At 41.4% G+C, this 25882-nt stretch overlaps 1 protein-coding gene and 1 long non-coding RNA gene across 2 annotated transcripts; one reads left to right on the top strand and one right to left on the bottom strand.

Moving 5' to 3' along the window:
• The first annotated feature begins 686 nt into the window (after positions 1-686).
• On the top strand, positions 687-24049 carry crtac1b (cartilage acidic protein 1b). Its single transcript, XM_022197036.2, has 15 exons — positions 687-889; positions 3821-4011; positions 5847-6043; positions 6423-6559; positions 9591-9747; positions 12004-12138; positions 12263-12405; positions 16061-16197; positions 17860-17942; positions 18244-18344; positions 18466-18634; positions 19729-19874; positions 20377-20419; positions 20532-20675; positions 20959-24049. Exons 2-15 carry the CDS (start codon positions 3827-3829, stop codon positions 21084-21086), a joined length of 1905 nt encoding a protein of 634 aa, XP_022052728.1. The 5' UTR covers positions 687-889; positions 3821-3826; the 3' UTR covers positions 21087-24049.
• LOC110953170 (uncharacterized) lies at positions 15408-23437 on the bottom strand. The gene is made up of 4 exons (XR_002595840.2): positions 23314-23437; positions 19721-19860; positions 18167-18328; positions 15408-16200 (listed from the first exon to the last, which is right to left on the bottom strand). It is a non-coding gene; the product is annotated as an uncharacterized LOC110953170 (long non-coding RNA).
• Positions 24050-25882: the final 1833 nt, after the last annotated feature.

Raw genomic sequence — 25882 nt, 5'->3', positions numbered from 1 at the left:
ACACCTAGAGTGTTTTTTTCCCCAGTAGATCCATGTGTAGAATTGAAAGTTGGATTTTTTGAAGATGAATATAAACAATTTGTGTTCATAAATTCTAAAATTATATTGAATCTATAGTTTTATACTTTGTTTGGGGTGCTTAGAAGTTGGAGTGACTCCTCAGCTATTGCTAAAGGATAATAAGACTAAATAAATCAGAAGGATAATAAAGACAAATGGCCAAAAAAATTTCCATGCAATTGACCCACTACACCCACATTTCCACCTCACAGCTGCACATGCTTTAAGTTTTATCCCTGAAATGTGAAAAAATTAAATCAAACCCTTATTCTAGGCTTTATAAATATGAGGGGATGTAGGTTTAGTGGATTTGTGAGGATCATAAGCAAATCATGCTTAAATTATTGAAGTTACGAACTCAAATCAGTCAGCCTGTACAGAACAATACTTTTCACGCCAAACAGGACGCTAGATATCCCGGGATATCTCACATCTTTTCATCCAGAATCACACGTGCATGGGGCAGGAGTCAGACCATCCCAACTGAACCGAACTGAAGCTCCGCATCTCCATCCCAGCTGCGCCTCATTCTAATAAACACCTTGAGACACGCCCACCCGCAGAATCCCTGGTCTCTCATTGGTCGCCCGATTAGATATTCGGCGAGCCGCGCGGCGATTGGCTGAAATATCGCACAAGTGATTTCATAAAGCAAATCTTTTGGAAGTTGTGTAAAGGGAATAAGTGGGAAAAACCCTTGAGATAACGGCGGTATCCACAGCACAATTATCTCCCTGAGTCCTTCCCTCTCTCTCTTTCTCTCTCTCTCTTTCGCTTTGCTGTCAATCGCTGGAGGATTTGACTGGAGTTTCCGAGCGTGTCTGCATCTGTGAGTAACCTGAGTTTTTTTTTCTCTCTCTCCTGCTGCTGAGGCTGCTGTCTTCCTCCGGGATGTGCTGCAAGGAACAAAGTTGATGTCCGTCCCCGATCTGTGCGCAACTTTTCTTCTCAGAGCAAAAAATAAATAAAAAAAACGACACTTTGTTATTTAATAGTGTTGTATCATCACCTGCAGCTACAGAAACTGAGACGGATTAAAGTGCCCCTTCACAGAAAGTGGATTGATTTAAAAATGTAGATGAACAGATAGTTGAATACAATGTAAATAGAGTAATTATTGCAGCACTTGCATGTGGTGGCACATTTTTCTGGTTATTCCCTCAGTTATTTCTTATTTTAAAGGAGGTGCTTTATGCTCTTTTTGGCATGGCATAAATCTGGAGTGATGTGCATTTAATTAAATTTTATGTTTCAGATAGGTAGATTGGTAGATTATTGGAAATTAGAAATGCATTTATTTAATTGTCCATACATGATATGGATGTAACGTTCGATAAAATCTCCCACAACTACCAGAGTGATGCTGTCAACTGCTGATGTGATGAGTTATTGCGCTGTGTGTTTGTGTGTTTGCTGTGGATGAACTAGAGCTTAACATTACTTGCAATTGTTGATTGCTGAAGCTTAAGTGCAATTCACGAGTAGACTACTTTGTGTGTGCGGGTGTGGGTGTGTGTGTGTGTTCTGCAGTGAGGGTGTCCTTCACAGAGAAGAGCTTCTAGAAGTGTGTGTTTGAAGCTGAAGATGTTGCTCTGGCTCTTTGTCGCAGTGTTATCAGGATCAGAGCTGGGCAGGAACGCTCCAGAAAGCACATGCTGATGTTGCACGCTGTGGTAATGGCCTCTTAATGCCAACATAAATAACCAAATCGAAAACATTTCTCTGCTTCAAACAACACGTCCGGGTTATTTCATGGCCTTTGGCTGGTTTACTACAAATGACTTTCTTTTATATTACTGTTTGTTGACCCTGCACATGTTACATCATAAAAACTTCAACGAGTGCATCAAATGGTTTTGGTCGGGTTCGTGATTGTCGAAAAGTCACATTCCAACTTTACTTGATGACTCAAGTGGGATGTCTTGGACTTTACTGCAGTGAACAAAGTGACTGCATGCCCTTGACTGGATAATGCAGCACCCCATAGTTTTATCAAACTGAAAAGTCCCCAATGGTTTCAAACGCTCGTCTGACCTTTCTGTGCAGCCCTCTAGTAGCTGGTTGTTACTTTTGTGTGGGCGATACTTTTTCCTCTATTGTCAGGCTGCTGTTAACTGAAATGTTTAGCAAAAGAATGAAGCCATGTCTCATTATATGACATTATATTCATTTAAATGTCCACTTCTGAGTAGAAATTGCATCATCGACAAGCAATTTTTATCCTCTAATTGTCCACTTTGCAGTGCATTGTCGCAGAATAATAGTGCAAAAGATTGCCCCCTTTTCCACTACACTTTTTTTGTTCAACTTTAGTTTTTCTCCTTTTTAATTTATAGCCCACTTCCTCTATCTAACACAGGGTATACCAGGAAGTTTGTAGAGTTGCCTCTTGTAGTCTGGAAATGGCCTGCTCATTTGTCATGGCGTCCTTTTCCAACTGCCTCTTCCTGACTGCCCAGTGTTGTTAATTAACCCTTCTTGCTAACAGCCACAGTCTACACTGCTACCAGCTCCAGCGCCGGTGTTATCGCTACGCTGCCTTCCCGGACAGCCGGCATCGGCCCCGGCCATATTTCTGCAGGTGTCAGCGGGGTTGCTTCCTCTCCCTGCCGATGTGCTTTTGAGAGTATTACTCAAACACCACAGTGGTTTTATCTTAAATTGAATTGCTGAGGGAGATGTTAAAGAACCATACATCACCTGGACACTCGGAGCAGAAGGGAAGAATCTGCAGCGGTACGCAAGCAGAGATGTGTACATCTCAGTGGCATTACAGATGGAATGAGGACTGTGACGAAGGCTGCGTTCATAAATCCACGGGCAGGAAAAATCAAGCTGTCAGCTTGTAAATGGCATTTACTGCCTGTGTGTGTTGCTTGTGTAAAAGTTTTGCAGTGCCGTTGATGATGAGTGTTTTATTTTAGGCTTCGGAAGGTGACCCTTTTGCTTTCGTTTCTCCCATTTCTCCCTTCTCTGCCATGTTTCACTTCTTCCCCCCCCCCCAATCTGAGCGTCAGAAACCCCATTTCTACTTCTGCTTGCACTTCACAAGTCGAATTGGATCAATTCTTCTATGTTCAGCTTTTATCTAATACCAATAAAAGGACACTTATACATCACAGAGCCCTTTTATCCATGAAAAAAGCCTTTCCAATTTAGAGTTGGTTGCTGCCTCTGAGGAAACAGAAGCTCGGGTCTGTTATATCAGGTCATATTGGTTTCCTCTGAGCCCACTTGGCCTGTGGATAATGCCCCGCTCCATGTATGGATTTTCTGTCCTGTAATTCCTCAGCCTGTCTGCATGTGATGGGTTGTTCAGATCTAACCCTGCAGAACGCTGCTGATTGCGGTGGTATATCTTCATCTTTATGTCCGAGTGTAGCAGAAAGCTCTGCCAACGATGTTTGCCCGGCGATGGATTTGGAGAATTAGCAACAAGGGGCATGTGTTGCAGTTTGCAGATGTATGACTTACAGTTTTTATTTGATTTTCATTTGGATCAAGCGACAGGACAAATGTGTGCCGTAGACCAGGCGACGAGCGTTGTGTGTGAATTTAGGTGTATATATTCGTGCGCTTTTCTACAGATGTGTCTCGGTATTGTTCTGCTTTTTAGTCCCTCGCCACTTTAGTTTAGCTCACACATTTTTTGAGAAACTAATTCGACAAAGAAGAAAAGGAAAAGTGTCAGCAAGAGACATACAGAAAGATGGGAGTCTTCTTTGATTTCATGTTGCAAATGGTGTGTTTTGCCCTTCAGGTGAGGATGTTGTTGTGGCTGGTTTTGTTCCCGCCTGCCCTCGCCTTGGCTCAGCGATCAGAGCCCATGTTCTCTACTATTACCAAGACCGTCCTTCCTCCGGACTATGAAAACAACCCCACCCAGCTCAACTATGGCGTGGCCGTCACTGACGTAGACGGGGACGGAGACCTGGAGATATTTGTAGCTGGGTGAGCAGCAGCAGAAAAAGCCTTTTCTCACTTAAAGTCAGATTTACCCTCTTGCTCTTCTCACATGGTTAAAATGTAGTTTTTATCTCACTCTGAAGGGTAAAATGGAAATGCACTGTCATTTTCACGAGCAAAAGGTTAAAGACAAAGGCAAATAAAACTGTGAGATGAGATGGTAAGGCTGCCCCCGAGGCTAACTCAGCTGATGGAAATGGGTGTGATTGAATAGAGCACCATTGATTGGAAGAGTTTTGCGAGCCTCCCTCTATCCGGTGGAGCAGCGATGAATTTCTCAACGCTAAACAGAATATAGATAAACCAAAATGACCCTGCTTAATAAACAGCATTTAGCCATAAACCCGGATACGAGATCCTCCCAAAAGGAATAACTTTGCTTGATAACAGAAGAATCTAAGGTTAGATTGCTGATACATGACACTGATCTTCTGTACTCAAATACAGCTTCTGCAGTATATGTCCAAAGCTTAAAGAGATTTATGAAATCTAAATATCCGATTTTAACTGCAAGCTGTTGCTTCACCCTTCTTGGTTGTATCACAGGATGACAGCTTAAATCGGTACCCTGAAAAAAAATCTAAAATGAGTAGTCAGTTCCAGGTAAAACAGTGTGTATGTGCCAGATATAAAAACCTGCACTGATATTAATAGAATAAAGAAAGCAGCCAGGAAATTTTAAAGGCCCTGACAACTTATTTCACAGCCCACTTCTTACTGTAAATGGTGTGGTCTTCCGTGAAGAAAAAGCATTTGTTTATTTAAAAATTTTGTGTGTGTCTGTGCTCCTCTTACTGTTTTTTTTAGCCCACTGAAAAGGGGATAAAATGTAATTTTGAGGGAGAATCAGGATCAGCATTTGAATCAAAAATTGGAAGACAGTTTGCAGTTATTTTCTGTTGTTGAAAGACAAATCTGATTTAACCGCACCCACAGTCCAGTAGCAGATCAGCAGAGTGGAACATTTTTGTGAGAGAAATTAACTGCCTCTCCCATGCTGCAACATCCAACCACCAAGTTCTATCTGAAAGAATTTGACAATACAATGTGCAACTTAAAATAAATTAAAAGTCCTCACCATTCGGACTGACACCTCTTCTCTATGACACAGCACCTGAGGCTCATGGATATCTAACATTTTGACGTGCCAACATGACAACCAAAACTTGATTCATCAGAAAAGTGGAAATGATTAAAACAGGTGGTGTTAATTTACAATTGTAGGGTTGCTTTCATTATGCACGAGAGTCCTGTAGTTTAGTCAAAATAAGGATATTTGATCATGTAAGAATTTGATTGTTGGATATTTGGTCATGAAGGCCACTTAAGAAGATCTAGCATTAAACTCTTACACTGTAAATTTGTTGGAATCTGGACTGGACAGGTTTTAAAACTAAACGTAAAAAGCTGAAACAAGGTACAACAGATTAAAATTGATGCAGCTTAATATAAAGATATATTTTAATCCAAATGTTCTCCTTTCTTGCCAAAACAAGACGTCTATTCAACCATAGTGCAAATCAATTCATGTAGCCTCAAGCTACCAGCTTTGTTCATTTAGTTCTAGTTTTCAAAGTTGCAACAGCTGATGATGTTGTTTTCCTTAAGTGACATCACCTGAGGAAGATTTTCTGACTTACACTAAAAGCTTCATATGGAATTAATTAAGTTCCCTTTTTGGATTTTCAAAACTGATGATATGAAAATCTAGAAAACAGAGCAACACACACGCAAACACTGTTCACAACATTTTTAGGCGGCATGATCAGTCACTACTCGTGATTAATAGAACTGAAACAGTCATTTTTGCCTGTTGACAGCTACAATGGGCCAAATCTGGTGCTAAAGTATGACAAGCAGAGGAAAAGGCTTGTCAACATCGCTGTTGACAACCGTAGCTCCCCGTTCTACGCCCTGAGAGACCGACAAGGCAACGCCATCGGAGTGACAGCATGTGACATCGATGGAGACGGACGGGAGGAGATTTATGTCCTCAACACCAATAACGCCTTCTCTGGTACAGTACAAGCTGATTCACTGTTGTCAAATTTTAAATGTGCACACTGGAGTTGTACTGCACCTCTTTTCTTACGCAGAGACGAAGCAGGAGAGTCTATATGCAGATATTAAGCTTATCTCATCTGAGTCTTCATCAGATAACAGATAAGCTTTGTGCTGCTATTAATCAATCGGAGAGCTACGCAGCGCACACTCTGCCAAAACCACAACACCTCACCTCTATCATTTTTATAAAAACTCCCGTATCGCATTTCTCACTTTCAACCACAGCAGCGAGCTCTCCTGTTTCCAGTCACCCACGGTTCTTGTATTGCATAATGCCTCTTTACTCCGCACAGGCTTCGCCTCTCCTGAACTTTGTATCTCTCTGCATCAAGGTCGGGCAACGTATTCTGACAAGCTGTTTAAGTTTCGTAATGGACGCTTTGAAGATCTGCTGAGCGACGATATTAACGAGCACAGAGACGTAGCCAACCCTATGTCTGGGCGCTCAGTGGCCTGTGTGGACAGAAAGGTACTGCACACACACACATGAGCACACACTTATACAGAGTAGAGTGTATGTAGATCTGCACCACACACACACACACACACACACACACACACACACATCCACACAAACTCCCTGGAGTGTCTTCTGCGTACATGCACGGGTGCTTCTGTTTGTTTACCAGTGATAACTCATGCCCTGCCTACGCCGCCCTTCTCAGCATGTGCTATGACAGTTCATTTGGGGGAATGGTGTGCCATTTTCTCTCTTCTGTCCATCGCACCAGTGTAATTACAGAAGCCAGGGCTCGTTTGTTTTATAGAACATCGTACGAGGGGAGGAATGATGACTGCACACTACTGCTTTCTGCCCGTAGCATTTTCTCTCTTTCTCTCAATCCCTCTCTCATTGTTTTCTTCCCTTCTCCTCCTTCCTTACTCCCTTTTCCTTTTTAACTCTCTCCGGCTGACACGCTCACGCTTTCTTTCTTTCTTTGTCTCTTATCTCACTCTCACACACGCAGTCCTTACTTCCGATCAGGGGCAGGATAAAGAAGGTAATAGTGGAAAGAGGACAGTAGGGATTACAATAGATTTTTTTTTAAACCACAGTCCCGTCCCACTGAGCACTGATAGGTTGTGCAGCTGCCAAACCGATTGGAAAGATATCTGCCTTTAATGGCAGAATTTTTTTAGCAGAAGCCAAAGCCCTGATGTGCATTCTTGCATGCTGGTTCCAGCAGGCCGACAGAGAGAGAACTCATTTTCCTGTTGCTGAACAAGTTTTATTAGAACATATTTGGAACGGCGGCAGAAGGTTACACGGGCCAAAAAACCAAACGCATGCTGTGCAGTCAGCTAGGTAGCTAATGTGTTTGATCTTGTTTACTCATAAATAAAGTTTTATCTAGAAATAAAGAGGGATTTGTCATCCAACCGCTTTGTCTTTCCGAGTCTCCTTGAAAGTGACACCCCATCATTTTTCTTGCACAAACTGATGAAGGTGACATATTGAGGGGCCTCACATTGAACTGATGGATCGGTTCACTTTGAACTGGCAGGTAGGGGGAAAATAAATGGATTTTATAGGTCAGAATGATTGGAATATGTTAAATAAAGTGCAATAAAAAGGCACAATATACATGAAAGAATAAAAGCGCTACATTAGAGGTGGGAGTTTATTCATTCTTCTCTGTGGTGGCTGGGAAGATTGATGTAAAGGATTTGCAGTCCTTGCGACAACATGCACTTTTGCAGGCATGCATGTCACACTATTCACAATGCCAATCCCAGTGACAGAAATTAGCCTTGGGTGAAGGCTTATTGAAAAATCATTGACTTTTAAGTTTGTTAAGTAACTGCCAGTGGCCTTCAGCTTTTTTCATTGTAGCTCTTTTTCATTCTACTCGAGGTCTGAGTGTGTGTGTGTGTATGTGTGTGTGTGTGTGTGTGTATGTGTGTGTGTGTGTGTGTGAGAAGCCTGCTCCTCCCACAGCATGCCATAATGCTCCACTTAATGACATTTACATCAGCCGAGCTCGTTTACATTCTTGTCTTGTGCAAATATAGTAAAGTTAGCACAAATGGTGAAATGGCGTGTGTGTCTTTGCATATGTTCATGTGTTTGTATTGATTGAAATATGTTAGGCCTGGTGGGAAAGCTCATTGGAATCGAGTGTGTAGTCTATTAGTGTGGTTCCGTCTGTGCGTTTGTGTCTGCAGGGACTCTGACTGATAATGGAGTGTGAAATTAATCTCCAAAGGGAGGCAGGGGAAGGAGTAGGGAGAGAGGCTGAGAAAAAGGGGTAAGAAAGAGGGTAAGGGGAGATAAAGCGGGGAAAGGAATGATTTGATTGGGGAAAAAGGTGCATGATGTTCAGGAGAAGAATAAAAAAAAGATGATTTATAAGGATAAGTCTGATGTCATGCAATTTCGTTTTTAATAGGAAATCATTTGGCTTTTTATCTAAAGTAAGTATAGTGTATCAAATTGCAACGGGAATGACAATGACAAAGAGGCTGCATAGGACACAAATCTGCAGCTCTTCTTAGCTTTAAGGAGCTCTATATTAAGCTTCAGGTTATTGCTTAGCTGTCCGACAACCTCGCTGTTTCTTCTTCACTTGTTTTGCTGTAGAAGGCAGCTGTTTTGTATAATAAAGCTCTAAAAACCCCACTGAACACAAACTGCTCACCGCCAAATGGCACACGGACGCCGACATGACCAGATCAAGACCATAGTAGAACATTTAGCAGCTAACGAACCGGACATTCCCCTCAAGAGTTTACAGAGAACAAAACCTGAGCGAAAATACAATGAATACTGAATTATTTTCACTAGGTGAAGAAAAAAAAAAGACATGAAGATGTTGCTCCGTTGATATAAAGGGTGAGGTGTCTGTTTCACCCCATGGTGGACTGGTGATCTGTCCGAGATGTAGTCTGCCTCTTATCTAGTGTCAGTTGGGATAAACTCCAGCTCCTGTAAAGAATAAAATAAAGATAAGAGCAAATGGATGAGTAGATATGTCAAAGTTGTATTCACTGCTTGCTTCTGTTGCCCCCAAGTGGCCAAAAAGTCTAAAAATAATGCACAAGTGCTGCTTGTGCCTCCACTCCAAAACAAGGAAGGTAAATGAAATTCTGCTTCTGTGCTGATGGCAGCGAAAGAATTGGAACAAAAAGCTGTACTATTTAGCTATGTCTGTCCAGAAACAAAGTCCTAGTTACTTTGGTAAGAGGAGCTTCACTGTTTGGACATGGATGGTGCTGTTGAATTGTTTAAAATTCCTTTTTCAAATGCTACAAGCACCACAGGTCTGGTTTCATTATCTTTGTTGTAATGGTTTGGCTACTGAAAATTAAAGAGAGATACTGAAAGTGAACTGAACTGAAAAAAAATACAGATATACATACATTTGTTAAATTGGGATCTTTAAAGGATTCTGGTCAATCTTCATTTCACATCCAGCTAAACATGCCTCTTCTGGTTTCTTTTTATTCTACATGGTATATAGAAATATTAATAAATGTAAACCCTATTTGTTTTCATACAGGGTACAGGCCGTTACGCCATCTACATAGCTAACTACGCCAGTGGGAACGTCGGTCCTCATGCCCTCATAGAAATGGATGAATCAGCGAGTGATCTCTCGCAGGGCGTCGTTGCTCTCTCCAACGTGGCCGAGCAGGCCGGAGTCAACAAGTTCATCGGTAGGTATGAAGAACTGACTGTGACATAGCCCATCGCTCTAAGATCACCAAGCACTACCGGACCTGCTGTGTGATTTATACAGACGTCTGCAGAGGAGCATGTGCTTGTTGTACCCATAGAGTCTGAAATATAGGACTTGAGCACACACAGGGAGCTGGACAGGGGGGCGAGTAAGAGAGCTGGAGAAGTGCCAGACAGGGGAAAAAATAGGAAAAAGGGAGAAGAAGAAAGAGAACATGTGGGCTCTTTTGGCCCTGTCAGCTGTTTACTCCAGTCAAAGTCATATGAAAGCGAAAGGGAAGGGCGACACACACATACATCAGAGCAGCTCAACAGCCTAGAGATAGCATCTATCACAGCCGTACCTAGCCTCATATAACACTTTGTGTTTTATATGCAGCTAGCTCCGTCACTGTCTGCCTCATCAAAGGGCAACAAAGACTTCATATCTTGTGGTGGAAAATGTTTTCAATGTTGACGTGATGTGGACGATCTTATTTTATGAATTTGTCTTAAAGTCAGTCCTGTACCTGTTCTGGAAATTTGAATGTGAAAAACTTAAATCAAGTGGGCATCATTGTCAAAGTGGCCACAAAAATCTATGATCAGCTGTTTTCTGGTCAACAATCACACACACAAAAAATGAATGATCTGGTGGTAAAACTCATAACATGCTCTATAACCTCAATGGAACAGTTTGACTCCTGTCAAGGTTCCCTTCCCAACATATTCTGTCAGTTTATACAGTCAGCTGTTGAATAAAGGCTAAAATGTCAGATAAAGAAATCTTAAAAAATAATCTTAACTATCATCTCTGGAATGCCCCTCTAGACTGTGAAAATTAGGTTTAACGGGTTGAAATTTACTTTTTTCCATGTGCATTACACACATTTATTCCAAATATACCACACATTTCCACTGTACACAGGCTTTATCTTTATCCATATTTTTATTTTCTGCAGTTTTTACACTTTTTTATCATACTGACTTGTTCTCATATTTTTTTCTGTGTGTGGGATGCATTCTACCTTCAATGCAAACTGATTTCTTAATGTTTCTTTGCTGCAAAAAAACCACTCTTTCTGTCATAGGGCAATAAATATTTGATCTGATGTGATTTTTCTGCCGTTTAAAAGATATTGAAACTGGATGAATGACCTTGAACATGTTATTTTATTATTGTTGAATAACACTGAAATTCATCCCCACACCTCAGCTCACTTCTGTGGCTTGGATCAACTTAACCGTGTGATGAATAGAAGAGTAGAACAGTAAATGCCAGAATGCACACTTTCACCGTGATTTGTTTCTGCATAACAGAGATTATGATGAGTAAAAAAAGATGCCTCTGTGACACTTTATTGTAACCACTGAAAAGTCCTTGAAGCTGATGTTCTATTAAGTTTTGGAAATAGGAGGTGACTTTGTATTTGAGCGCAGCCGAATGAATCTTCATCATCTCCGGATCTTGTTACATGCAGGATATTATCTGATCCACCAGGGGGGCAGCTTGAGCTGGCTCAGATTTGCTGTGAATGATGTACGGTAGATGGCTTTGCCATCAAACTGCCGTTAATCAGAGCAGAGGGACAGTCAGTGAAGTTGTATATCTAATGGTTACATATCTCCAGAGAGACATTAGTGGTTTATGGCCGTAGGGGGCGAGTGATATTTGTCTGGGCTGATGGAGCGGGCCACTAAATCAGGAGCGAGTCCTGACTCACAGCACTGACTCTGCATACTGGAAGGGCAATCAAAGCCCTTTCAACTCCATAATTAAACTCCGCTGGTCTGAGATGGAACACTTTGGTGAGATACTTCCCTCTGTAGAATGTCATTGGAAATCTTGGGGTGATATTGAGAGTGTACTGAAGAGTCACGAAGATCTTCCCATAAGGAGAAAATTATTGTTAGTTTTTGGTTAAAGCAAGAGATTTTCAGTGTGTGTTGGAGGATCGTGCTTTTGTATTTGTGCTTGTGTCTAGGTGTGTTTACCTGTGTTTGTGTGGATGTAGCCCATCAGAGTCAGTGTCTGTGTCAGCAGAAAGACTTGCCCTGCTTAGAGCAAATGGCCTGGAAAGACAGTAATGATCTCTACCGTTCACTTTTGTTACGGAGCTGATCTCTCTCCCCCTCTGTTCTCTATGTTGTCTCGCCTATTCTGCTTCATTTTTTTCTTTCTAAAATTGTCTGCTCACCCTTTTTTAGCTGCCTAATTTTCTCTTACTGCTGAGCCTCTACCTCCGTCTGTGCAGGAGGGAGAGGCGTCGTGGTGGGGCCTATCGTCAGTCAGACTCTGTCTGATGTGTTTTGTGACAATGAGTACGGAGCCAACTTCCTGTTCAGGAACAACGGAGATGGAACTTTTACTGATGTGGCACAGCAGGCAGGTGAGAATAATATGTGCTTATTTGTAGATCAGTTCATTCTTGACATACCATATGAATCTGGTGCAAAAGCAACAAACAAGGCAGAGTTTATAGTATAATAGAGCATATCACCATTTCATTTTAGGTGTGGAGGACCCCATGCAGCATGGCAGAGGGGTGGCCCTGGCAGACTTCAACCGTGACGGCAAGACGGATATTGTCTATGGGAATTGGAATGGACCTCATCGCCTCTACATGCAGCTGAATAACCGCAAACAAAAATTCAAGGTGGGCACAGATGTGATTCGTGCATATCTGATGGTCTTTGCTTTAAGTGAATATGGTGATCTGATACCATAAAGGTGTACAGACGTGATCCACATGGTTACATTTGAGGGCATGCCATGAGGATATGTGAACATACATTTAATTGTACATATGATGTGGACTCTATATGGATGAGTAGAGAAGTAAGTGTGTTAAACATGTACATTTTGACATCTCCAAATACGCTATAATTAACATGCAAATCAAGGAAAGTGCAGGTGATTGCTGGTTTTGAAAAGTCACAAAAATCATCAGATGCAGCCCCTCAGATTCCACCGTCATGATGAAAATTTCAGATGTCTTTGTCTTGTTTTTAAAGTTCTTTGTTTGAGGCATGCTGTGGCATTAACGGCCGGAGTGACCCACATTGCAAAATATACATGCTGTCTCTTAAATGTAGTGGCATCTAGCAGTGTAGATAGATGCCAGCAGTGTAGGATTCCTTGTTCTTTGTCTAAGAATGTACTTCATTAAATAATCAGTTGCTGCTGCTGATGTAGGAGAGTTTGACTGCCAGGGTTGCTGTCTCTATTCTTCTTCCTTTGACCAAAATCAATGTCTAATGAACAAGCACAACAAAAACCAACAAATCTCGCCGATTATCTCTGTGAATCACTGAGTTATCAATCCCGGTGAATTAGCACTGCTCTACCGCTGGCCCACTTTGAGGTTTGAGTGGTATTTAAAGACGCATGGGGGCTGTGATTTACTCAATCAATGCCTCCATAGACAACTCCCTGCAAAGACAGCCGGCAGTGTGCATCGGATTGTGCTCCACGTTTAACAGCGGCAGAGACAGAGACGGGCCGTGCTGCGTGTAAATCTGCAGGGTTTTCATGCTCGGTGATCTATCTGCTCCCGCCTGCACCTGCATCTTTTACCAAAGAGATAAACGTCACAAGAGACATCTTTATAGGGGTCACATAAGGGGTTAATGTGGGATGCTTAGCCCAGAGACAACTCCATCAGTGGCACACACACACATGTTGGCTCTTATACACACACACAAACACACGGGAGACAAATTGAATTAGCTAGACGATGTTTTTTTTAAACCGAGATTGTTAAATCACAAGCCCACAACATATTTAAGACCCCCTTCGCCCACACAAGCTGACACTCCTACTAGCTGTGATGACCTTTGGCATGCACAATGAAGCTGTTGTATCACTTCAGTAAACCGCCAATTAAATTGGGCTGAACCAGCAGCTTGGCCGGCTGGTGGAAAGTGCCGATTAGGCCTGTTTGTGCTTTAATTAAAATCTATTGCAGAGGGTTTTTCCTCGCAATAGGTTTAACACACACACACAGACACCCACACAAAATGCACCCACACATACTGAATACATATTTAAATAGATGGACAAAGCCCCAAGTAGGTTTCTTACTTATTCCTTAGGCAATTCAGAAAATATTGTAAAGTTGTTAGAATGTAGTGTTATATTATTCCAACAAAATAATACAGTTTTCCAGTCACAATCTAACATTAATGACATATTTGAATGCTTCCTAGTTGAAATCAATCTTACTGAGATTGTTAATAGCTATCTTCCATTTTAAACCCCATATGTTTGATATTTTTGGCAAACTTTACTTACCTACCTTTACCTGTACCTGTGCAGATGCAGTGTTTCTGTAATGCCTTTTAGTTTGGATGAGAGCCCCTTTCGTTTTCCTCATTGCACATCTGTCTCGTACAGTAATGTAGTAATTGTTGTGCTGTCCCCGTCTTCCTCACTCATGGCCTCAGTTGGCCATCCTCTCTCCTTCACCTGAGAAGCAGAAGGTCACTGTGGGCGGCCCCCACCCCTGCAGCTTTATGAGCCTTATAATTAAAACAGGGAGTAAATACTGGGGGGAGTGAAGGGCTGCTCTATAACTCTTTCCCGACTTATCACCGTGTCACTGAAGCGGGGAGATATCTGTTACTTTCTCATGCAAAAAAAAAACTCCTCTGCTGAAGAGAGTTTTTTTTTTTGGTCAGGAAAGCTGCCGTCTACTTCTCTGATGCCAGAGGATGTAAAAAGGGGCCTTTGTTCTTATCTTTAGACGAAACTCTTAACCAGAGTAGTATAACTCAAGGACTGAGCACTGATTATTGATGGATGGGAGGTTTGTGACGGGGATTGAACTGGTGACCTTCAGGTTATCGAACAGTCTGTGCACACAAGGTTTAAAAAATGCAGGTTCAAGAAAGAGTTCAAGTGGAAATGCTTGAAATTCTTTACTTTGACAGGATCTTCTGTTGTTAAGTGACAGTTACTGAGATGTTCTCATACTGGACCTGTTAGAGTTCAGTTAGAAATCAGACTGTGAAGGTGCTGTCCTAAGTAAGACACTCAAACCACAAGTCAGTGTAGTTGAGCAGCAGATTAGACAAAAAAAAAACCAAAAAACTTGCCGCCTCATCGTCTCTATTAAAGCCTAAGCTAATTTTAAAATGGCATTTTATAGAATTTGAAAATGTAATTTCATAATCACAGAAAATAACCAAAGGAACACTTGCTGTGTTTATGAAAGTGTTAGATTATTACCAAACTACCCTCAAGCTAAAAAACACGATATGAAGTAACTGAATTAGAACAGCATTCATTCAACATGAATCAACAAAACTGAATCATTATAGGAATTTAATGAACACCAAGCAGTTTAGACGTTGCTGTGAACAAACGTGATGGGTAAGGCAATAAAAGACATTTTGTGACTTAGTCCTCTAATCTCTGAAGCAGTTTCTGGGTGTTTTTTTTGTTTTGTTTTGTTGTTGTTGTTTTTTTGCTCCTGTTGCATTTTAACTCACTCTGGCCTCATTTTTTTTTTTCAATATAAAGACCTGCACATCTATGGAAACAGCACAACCTTGGCTAGAAACAGAGAGAACTTAAAAATGTCTCTTGTGCATTAGAACAAAGTTATGCCACTATCATAAAAATGTAATTTGTAAAAAAGAGAAAAACTAAAGAAAGTTAGCATTCTTCAATTTTTTTATTTTACAAAAATAAAAAAAAAGAAATGGAATCAACATGTGCAACATTTTTCAAAGTGCTCACACTTGTTACAATTACTGACAAAATAATGGTGGCCAGTAATGGTAATTACGTATGTTTTTCATTTGTTTCCATGCTCATTTGTTGTGTGCTTTGTGTGAACACAACCTGCAGTTCAACCCAGTTCTGCGAAATAATCCCTGAATTTTTGTCATGTGATTGCTGGTTCATTGGTTGGTGGCTTTTCACTTGTGCAGATTTTTTTTTTTTAGCTTTCTTACAAAATCTTGCTAAAGCAGACAGTGTTTTTCTGGCAAATATTTAAACATGATGTAGAATAAAGTCATTTTTATTGAAATATAATCTTATATTGTATTCCTTTCAGACCCGCACGTTACACTTGATTATTTCAGTGACTATCAGAAAGTTGAGAATCCAACAGTTCTCATTTTATTTTTGCAGTTTTTAGCTAAAAATACTGCAATGTAATCTTTAAAAAAAATATATATATATATAACATTCCCCATTAAAGCCACTGGTGGGTTTTGGGATTCATACATCTTCCTGCATGTGTTTGTCTTTTGTCATTGGTTGTGTGTGTGTGTGTTTCACTGATATACTTTTTCCCTCAGGACATTGCATCCCAGAAGTTTTCCATGCCATCCCCGGTTCGAACTGTTATCGCTGCGGACTTTGACAATGACAACGAGCTTGAAGTGTTCTTCAATAACATCGCCTACAGAGGGCCGTCTGCCAACAGACTCTTCAGGTACTAAAACAGAAGCAGCACAAGACGGTCTGACTCACACATATGTACACAGAATCTGTACAAGCATGATCGTCATTTTTAATAGCGCTTTGATGATGAGCTTAATGAACTACTCTTGTGTCGTGATTTAATATTCTGAAGCTGAGCGTGGAAGCTGAGAAGAATTTAAAATTCCCAGCCAAGGATACTTATCTAGTCTGGCATCCCGCCTCCTCCTCCACACATGAATGAATCTTTCATTAAGACAGTTTTAAGTCTCTTTTTGGCTCATGGTTTGGCTTCCTCTCCAGATAATATTAATGAGCTCAGCTGTCAAAACGTAATATATGATACATATCACTTATGAAGCCTTAAGAGTAGAATGAACCCATCCTGTCTGAATAAACATCTGATCTGGCATATTTGTGTGAACAGGATGCAGAACTCATGGTGAACGCTGCCATGAGCTGGTGGGTCAATTCATACTGAATATCAACAATCAGTTAAAGGCCCAGAGATTTCCTGGATCAGAATATTCCAGCACAGCAGGTCATTGGAGGGGAATTTATCTTTCTGGACATGACGATGGTCTGACAGGGGTCACCGCTCCTCAGCTAGTGTCGGCTATGAAGATGAATCAGCTAATTTAAACTCTGCTCTCTGGCACTGAAAAAAACAAGCTCAAACTATTGTGCCCGAGCTAATTAATTCAATAGCACTAATCAATATGTAGCTGAGCTCAGTGGTCGAAGAGCCAGGATCAGCACATTAGTGCACCGTGAGATTAAATTATTCTAAGTTAAGGAAAGCTGGATAAAAAAAAAATGCTTTTTTTGGTAAAAGTATCTGGCAGGTGGTAACACACAAACATCCAAGTCACATGAAATCAATTTGTTTAACTAAGTTTGAGAAAATTGCTTCAGAGAAAGATAACAGTTACAATAGATAAGAGCACAAGAATAACAATGAAAATGAATTGTGATGCAAGATGAAAATCAGTAATTATCTAGTTTTAGAGAGCACATTATAGTAAGTTTTAGTCAGAAATGGATTAAAAATCATGCAAGAAGTGTTTTTCCTCTTGTATTAAACACAAAAGGGAGACAAGTCTGGTACTTCTGAGCGATCAGTTGTCAACTATCTTGCATATGTATGTCTGTGTTTGGTTTTGCAGGGGTTTGGGTGCATAAGCTGTGTGTTATTTGTGCTGAATGTAGCATTCATAAGACTATTATTCAGGTATATTCTGACTGATAGTTGACATTCATACAGTAGCAAAGTAGAGTTTAATACTTCATAAGCATTGATTGATTGTAGTAAATTTAAATTATATGAATATTATCACTAATTTGTTAACATAAATAACATTTTTATGTTGTGGCTGGTCAGTTTGAGCTAATTGTTCCTTCTTTATGTACTAGTGGGCTGTGCATTACATTCATTTTTCATATGATATAAACTTAGCTCTTTTTGTAAGCACAGGTTACCAAATACAGGTAGTTAAGTAAAACATAGCGTTTCTCTAAAATTTAGTGGAGGAGGAGAAGATTAAAGTGCTTTGAGTCCCCTCAAAACTAACCTAAGTGCACTCTTTGAGTAAATGCAGTTGGCCACTTTCCAACACTGTAGTTATAATATTAATGTTTTGCTGTGATTTTCTTTTTTGTGCTGCTGCTTTGACAGGGTGAGCAGGAGAGAACACGGGGACCCCCAGATAGAAGAGCTGAATGTTGGGGAGGCATCAGAGCCCGAAGGACGAGGAACCGGTGAGTGTGGCAGAATAGACAGCTGCCTCACAGCTTTATTTACAGTGATAGGCAGTCCTAGACAGTTTCCCATATCTGCTATTCATGTAACAAACCATTAGATGGCATCAGAGCTCCATTTGACATCTGAGTCTCTTCCATAGACAGTCTGTGGTCTCCTCATGTAAAAATAGACTTGTTCCACATTGTTAGGTCTAAGATTGTTGAATTATGTTCACACTTACAGACAGGAAGATGCCAAACATTATGAAGGTTGTTTCCCCAAGTGTTTAGCTGCATCATTGCTGTGATGAATCCCCAGGAGCTGTAGCCACAGACTTTGATGGTGACGGGCGTCTGGAGCTGCTCGTGTCTCATGGTGAAAGTGCAGCACAGCCGCTGTCTGTCTACAAAGTCAACCAGGTGAGAGGTTGTGAGGAAGCTGCAAATTAACACTCAGTACTTCACTTAATCTTTACCTTAAACCCCCACTCCCCCCCCCCCCCCCCCCCCCCCCCCCCCCCCGTTTCTGCCTGTGTCTTAGGGCACTGCCAATTCATGGCTGCGAGTGATTCCCAGGACCAAGTTTGGTGCTTTTGCCAGAGGAGCTAAAGTTGTGGTTTACACAAAGAAGAGTGGCCCTCACACTCGGATCATCGATGGGGGCTCGGGATACCTATGTGAGATGGAGCCTGTCGCACACTTTGGCCTCGGTAGGACTGCATTTAGAATGATCACACAACTATAAAAAGATCAAACCTGAGACTTCCTGTGTAACCACTAGTAATCTTCACGAGTGGCTGCAAGTACCAATGGTTTAATTAGAAATTAATCTACTAATTGTTTTTTGATTAATAGGTGTATTGATTGCATGATAGCAACAAAGATTGCTTGATTTTTTTTTTTTATCTGACCCAAAGACAATACCACATAGAAATTTGATTTAAAATGATATAAAATTAAGTTATTTTTTCTCGATAAAACTTGCTGATGCTATTCACTAGTATAGACAGAGTGAATTTGACTGAGAATAGCAGTGAGAAGGAAATGAAAGCATGTGGAAAGCATTGTTTTAATACCTTCAGCCTGATTAGACACCCATGGGAGAGAAAGTGGTTTGTGGGAGGGGGCTGGGTGGACAAATAGAAGGAGGAGGACAGGTGCTGCAGCTGGAAGCCAGCCTAGATTGTGAGGAACCAGCTCCCAGTCTCCCTTTGTCCCCCTTTGGGATAGTCAGCTGGTGGCTGTCCAGGCCTGATAGCCCACCCACTGCTGCTCCCTGAGCCTGTTCTGTATCAGGACTGTCCAGGCGCCAGATCAACCCTGGTGGCCCCCATAATACATTCTAACAGCAAACTGTCCTGATTTCAGAAAGGACCTCCTGACTCTACAGTAAACAGCATCACCACTGGTAGACATGTGAGCTACACTCCCTGCCACTAAATGAAAGGGTGTCACGCGGGGGCAGATCAGGTGAAATATTTTTGGCTCTCAGGCAGCACACCTGCTGAGTGGATTGCTGTCTGGCACGGTAACTCAAGATCTGTTTACATTAGAAATGCCACTTTAATTAAGGGCTACAGAGGGCCTCTGGAGAGGGGCTTTCTCTATGCCTGATTAAAATAGTTAATGGAGAGAGGATTGGAGAGCGCTACTCTGTCTTTACACAGTACCAGCCAGGGAAAAACAGACAAAAGGGAGAGGATTCATGAGATAATTCAAGAGATTATTGACAGCCTAAGTAAAGATAATATGAACATTTATTTGTAAGTCTTGTGTTTCTACTAATTGATCGTTACCTGCCCAGGTAAGGATGTGGCCACCAATGTGGAAGTGTACTGGCCAGATGGTCGCTCAACTGCCCGACCGCTGGAGCCTTCAGAGATCAACTCTGTCCTGGAGATCCACTATCCACGAGATGAGGAGGAAGTCACTCCTACTGTGGAAATAGAGGTACAAAAGTGCTTTATAATGAGCTTCACAGTAACTTCAGATCATCCAAAAGATTGCTCCACCACAATTCAGATACAATTTGAAGATATCGTATTGAGACAGCCTAATGGTGATATAGAAAGGTTTACTTGGTAGCAATAATTCACTTGGCTTGTCTGATTTTCTAATAAACTAAAACTCGTTCCATTAGAGTAATTTCAAGATTCTACAGATAAAAGATCAACCAACATTAAGTGGCTTAAAGTTGGTCGTTGGACTGTCACAACAGTGTCAGAGCTCCTTGCCATGAAACTCCACTTAAGGCATGATTTTTCTTCCAAACTCACTCCTTTATTCAGTGTTTTGATAGTAGTTGTTTAAAAAACCAGTCCCAGATTTTTCTCAAGTTTTGAGCTAAGTTCAAATCTGGTGACTGCGAAGGCCCCATATGATTCCAATTGTTTTTATACTTACCACACCATTCAGTGAAAGTTCCCTGTTTCATACTGACTGTGTTTTTCAGTGCGGTCATGGCTTCGCTCTGAATGAGAACGGCCGCTGCACAGGTAAGCTGAGAGCGTTTATCCACCTGTTCAACACTGCGCTTGTCTCCTTGTTTTAAAAATCCTGAAGTCAAGTGTCTGTGCCTCCCTCGTCTTCCCCACTTCCCACCCTCAGATAAAGATGAGTGTACCCAGTTCCCCTCCGTGTGCCCCTCTGACCGCCCCATCTGCACCAACACCTATGGCAGCTATAAGTGCCGCGCCAAGAGGAGATGCAACCAGGGCTTTGAGCCCAACGATGATGGGTCAGCCTGTGTGGGTGAGTGGTCCTGGCAGAGTCAGGGTAGACTTAGCTGGATTACCGAGATCAGGAGAACAAAGGAAGCACTGCCAGAGAACGAGATGCATTAAGCTGCCTTAATTACACTGGTTTGGAGTAAAGGCTTAGAGGTGCTAACATTCCTCTGCCCGTGTCCCCTCTCTGCACCCCACTGTCTTGCATGACTACCTCCTCCATGTGAATGAGCTGTCTTTCAGCCATAAAGACGCACATGTTGGCTAACATTTCCCTGCTCTCTCTTTTTTCCCTTTTTTCTCTGCAGCCCAGGTGGCTTACTTCGGGGGGACGCGGTCTTCTGGGGAACGCAAGTGGTCGGGCCTTTCTTTCTGGCTGCTCTCCGTCTCCATGCTACCACTCATCTCCACCCACCTTCAGACTGGACTGCTGTAGCTGTCGCTGTTTGCTCCCCTTCCTAGCTCCCTCCATGGTTGGAGGGGGATGTACAGAAACTTTCAAAGCCAACTTCTCACAAAAAAGAAAATCTCCTCCTCCTCCTTCTCCTCCATGGATCTCTGCTATCTTTGTCCATCAGTTATTTACAACCTTGCCCATCTCGTCACCGCTGCTATGCGTCACCTCTTGGCTCCCGGCCCCCTCTGGACTATAAAGAAACGTACAGGGAGCATGCTCGCTGGGAGCTACGGGGTTCAGAACTAACTGTGTCACACCCGCAGAGCCCTCACGTCATCACCTGGCACTTATCTTAGTGGGACCTGAACTGAAGCCAAGTCAATAAGCGGAGCTGCAGCGTATAAACCTCTGCACATACAGCAGATAGATCTACTGGCTCCACAGACCACATTCATTAGAGACACGCTGAGGCCCCATCTGTATCTCAACAATGCCACTACGCCAATCCCTATAATGTCACTCTCATTCTTATTAACGGCTTACTGGGATGCTGAGGAACAAGAGGTCTCGGAGCTTTAGGTTTTGTGTGTGTACTCATGTATTTGTGCGTGTGTGTGCTGGGTCCAAAGAGGCAGTCGGGTAGAGGAACATATGCCAGACCATCTGTCTCCGATGGTAGCTTACATTTTGTTACCTATGAATAATACAACAGCACAGAGAAGATAAACACGTGTGTGTGTGAGCACAAGAGGAGGCAGGAGCACATTTTAATTTGTTTAAGTACAGCAGCCGGAAGGCGTACTTGAACCGATCACCCAAATAAAGTAATGGGCACGTTTCAATAACATGAAGATAAAATGACAAAGAGAAGCACTTAAAGCAAAACTCGGCTTTCCACTCAAAGTGGGTTTACCACTATGATCACATTGCTGATCTCAAAATGCAGTAAAAGCTGCCATCATTTCTTTATCATTTAAATGTGCATATTTAAGTTTTAGGCACATTTAGACGTTTTAAAATAATTCACTGAATAATGCAACAATTATTCCCTGATTTTATCTCCAAATTGCATGAAAAAAAGACCAAAATCAAGGATATGCTTTGCTTTCTAATTCCTTTTTCTGTCTGAAGCATTCTGACTCTATTCAATGGTATCCTACAGGACATAATGCAAATATATTGTTGAATAAATTAAATACTTAATTAGGGATTTCCTGTAGTTTAGTAAATTGTGTCTATGTTCAGAACTGGGAATTGTCAGATTCAATGTGCAGGAAGATGGTGTATATAGGATTGCCTTGTAATTAAATTAAAACAACAATCCCCATGTATATTGTAATGAAAGCACATGTCACAGACGTGTTTTTAATAATGTTTGAGCCACAACTGCACAGAGGAGTAAGATCTATTGCCAATATTCTTTTACTAGGCTAGTTTTATTGTTGATTTTGGTCATTTTTATGGGTTTGTTGACAAAAACAAAGCATAAAAATTATGAAAGAAAGGAGGAATGTGTGGATATTTCACGGGCAAATGAAACTCCTAAAATGTAACGAGGTGGTCTCACAATCACGCCTTTGATATCCTGCACTAAAATTCAAAAAACACATGGAGCTCTTCATTTTTTTATTAAAGGCTACAGACATATTTTTTGGTCTCGTTGCCACGTTTCTTGAAACGTTTTCGGAAATGAATAAATACTTTGGCAAAAAAAAAAGAACCAAAAAGAGAAAAAAGATGTCGACAGCATGTTGACTGACAGTTTTTTGCTTCCATGTATTCTGCAGGGGAGCATCAGTTCTCATCTTAGAGATCCCAGTGTAGCAAATACGCAACACAAGCTTCATGTTATCCAGCGTTAGACCCTGATCAGTGTCCTAGCAGGGGATAATGTTCTTCATCAAGTGTTGGCCAGTAAAGTCCTCCAGGGTGTGAGTGTGTGTGTGATTCATGGAAGTATCCCTTCTCACTTGCTGAGGCAAGTGTTATATATATTTTGGAAATATTTTGCCAAAAAAACCTCACACATTCCATTTAAGATACAGCGCCATGCTCGGCCCCTTGACATCAGCCCTTGAGCCCGCTAACGAGCTGGACCCGAACCACGGATGCCACCTGTAAATATCAAACATTTCAGCTGAGATTTAGAGACTGAACTAATTTCTCTCTGAGACATTTTTTTTTAATGAAAACTAGGAGGCATCAGAGCATGAAAAACTAATAAACAAGTGATGATGGATGTGTTAAAGCAATTAAAATTACTCACCATGGATCTCTACTGGATCCATGTTGACAATGCTGTCATGGTCTCTGCGCAAGCCAAAGAATCTGCGGAGGGCGAGAGTTACAGAGGGTTCATCGAGACCGAGTCCACACATGGTGAATATTTTAATATGTTTTCTCAAGGAGGTTCAACTGAGGTTGCCGTTGAGATGATATTGGAAGGATGGAGTGGGAACTTTTTTTGTAGCTTGAATCACACTCTTGGGTCGGACTTGAATTGACTGATGTGTAAGCTCACGGTTTGCATGTATAATAAGATCCACAAGTGTTTATCAAAACTTGCACGCTTTAAAAAGGACACGGCTACAGGTGTTTTTAACCCTAATGCTCACATTCTCTCCTTCTCAGTCTTCACAATCCTAATATGGTGTAGTCATTTATCGTCCAAGACATGATTGTGTGAATCTAGTTTGTATACTTTCCTATAAATGTGTTGAAATGGGTTGTAGAATTTTTGGCTGATTCTTAAGTTTGTAAAGGATCCTACTGAAAATAGTCGGCTAACATTTGGCAACTCTGAACTATGTGTACATGCAATATTCAAGCAAACCTGCTGTGTACAGTGTTTACTGTATATATCTTGACCACCCAAACATGTCGGGGGTCTGTGAAGTCAAAGGTTATTATACAAAAGTCTATTAAGAAATGGATTTTTTTCTGTGTCCAGTGAGGGCTGGGATTTATTCAAGAGAATAAATAAAATGTAATATTCACAGCGATGGATTAGTTTGCTGGAGCACTTTAGAAATACATGGAAGCACATATTTTAGGGATAAAATGGAAGAACATGAGAAAATGACATGATATGAGTAACTACAGCAACAGAACACGCTCCACCGAGAACAAGGCACACGTGTTCGGAAATTCATTCCTAGTCTGTGTAAGGTATCTGAAAATTGCAATTGAATGATATCCAACAATCGGCAAGGAGGATGCTGTGTGTGTATGTGTGTGTGTGTGTGTGTGTGTGTGTGTGTGTGCCTGGCATGATCACTGCCGCCGCATTGTTTGCATCCCAGAGGCTCCAGCTGTGCTTCTCTCTCTTGGAATGAAATTGCGAGCGGAGATGTCCCTCTGCAAAATAAAACCTGGAACACAATGCTCATTGTGTGTGTGTGGTGTGTGTGTGTGTGTTTCAGGGGAGTCCAGTGCGAGTTTGTGGGTGTGCAGCCATGTTTGTGTTGCTCCATGTGGAAATAAAATCCAAATGCCTTCTTTTTTTTTTCTTTTTTCTGCAGACCACCAATCAGAAAATGTCCCATAAACAGTATTTGCACACACACAGTATGAAGCATGTATGAAAATGACATAAAATCAGATACGGAGGGATATGTTGAGAAAATATTTACTGTAAGGAAACGACCAGAAAAAAAAGGGGCGGAAGGAGACAAGGAAAGCTGTATAAATGTGCATGTATACACTACAGTGGTAATTTCTTTTTAGCTGCAGCCAGAGAATATGTACGTTTATTTTCTCTTGCTGTCCCCCGATGCAAACAACCAGCCGTCTTTTCCGAGCTTCGTGATTACAACAGTGCTGTGTGCAAACTCTCCTCGGGCCAGCACAAACCTAGATCCAGTAAGAGCGCTTTGGGGGTTCACTGCGGCCTCAGATTAAAATGAATGCTTCATCATCCCTGCTTGTAAATTGCAAGAGCACATCTCGAGCAATTTGATTTCAATTTATCTGACTAATTTAACCGTGCTTGAACACTAAAAGAAGTCAGCGACATTTCAAATTAGGCTACTTTTGCAACCACTTGAGCATGAATGGCATCAATATGAAAAAGCTGGTTGTTAAATGGGTTGAAGGTTATTGTAAATGCTGCTAATTTGAAGTCATTTGTTCAGCGTAGCAAGGACAAGTAAATCAGATGGCGCATTATCAATGACATTGCCATTCAATTCAACTTTTCTACGCCTGAGTCATAAGAGGTTCTTTTCTTTGCATTTTCAAGACCCTTCTTACACATTGGGGCAAGAAAACTACAGCAAAGCCTGCCAGAAACAAGAGTAGCAGGTTGTAAACAAGTAAACTATTTTGTGAAATTATCTAAATTATCCACAATGTTGGTAACACTTTCTCACTGCACAGGGAAAGCACACATGTGGCAGTTACAGAAAGTCTAATCCCACAAAATCTGTTTGCAATTAACATTCATGGGAATTCATTTTATTATCTGCTTTCATTTTCTCTTCTATAAAAGTTGTTGTAAACCTGTATGTTTGTCTGATTCCTCACATTTCTTGCCCTATTAATTTCCCAGATCTCAGTCCTGAGCCTGTAATATTACTGATCACTCCTTCAAAATAAAGGCCCCAAAAAAAAGAGGTCTCCAAGCCATCTGATGTAAACATGGTGCAGATGGAGCACATGGACCAGTTTTCATGTGATGTGTGAAAACAAAGCACTGACATATTATCACTGATGCGTTCAGTTTCTCAGTCACTGCACAGTTTACTAATCTGTTCCCATGGATTCTCATCTAAATGTTTTCCTTCTACCGCATTAGCCCCGGAGGGCTCCACACTCAGTACATGTTGTTGATGAAG

The sequence above is a fragment of the Acanthochromis polyacanthus genome, chromosome 15, assembly GCF_021347895.1.
Source record: "Acanthochromis polyacanthus isolate Apoly-LR-REF ecotype Palm Island chromosome 15, KAUST_Apoly_ChrSc, whole genome shotgun sequence".
In the NCBI taxonomy this organism is placed as follows: Eukaryota; Metazoa; Chordata; class Actinopteri; family Pomacentridae; genus Acanthochromis; species Acanthochromis polyacanthus.
This window is presented reverse-complemented; position numbering and strand designations above follow the sequence as displayed.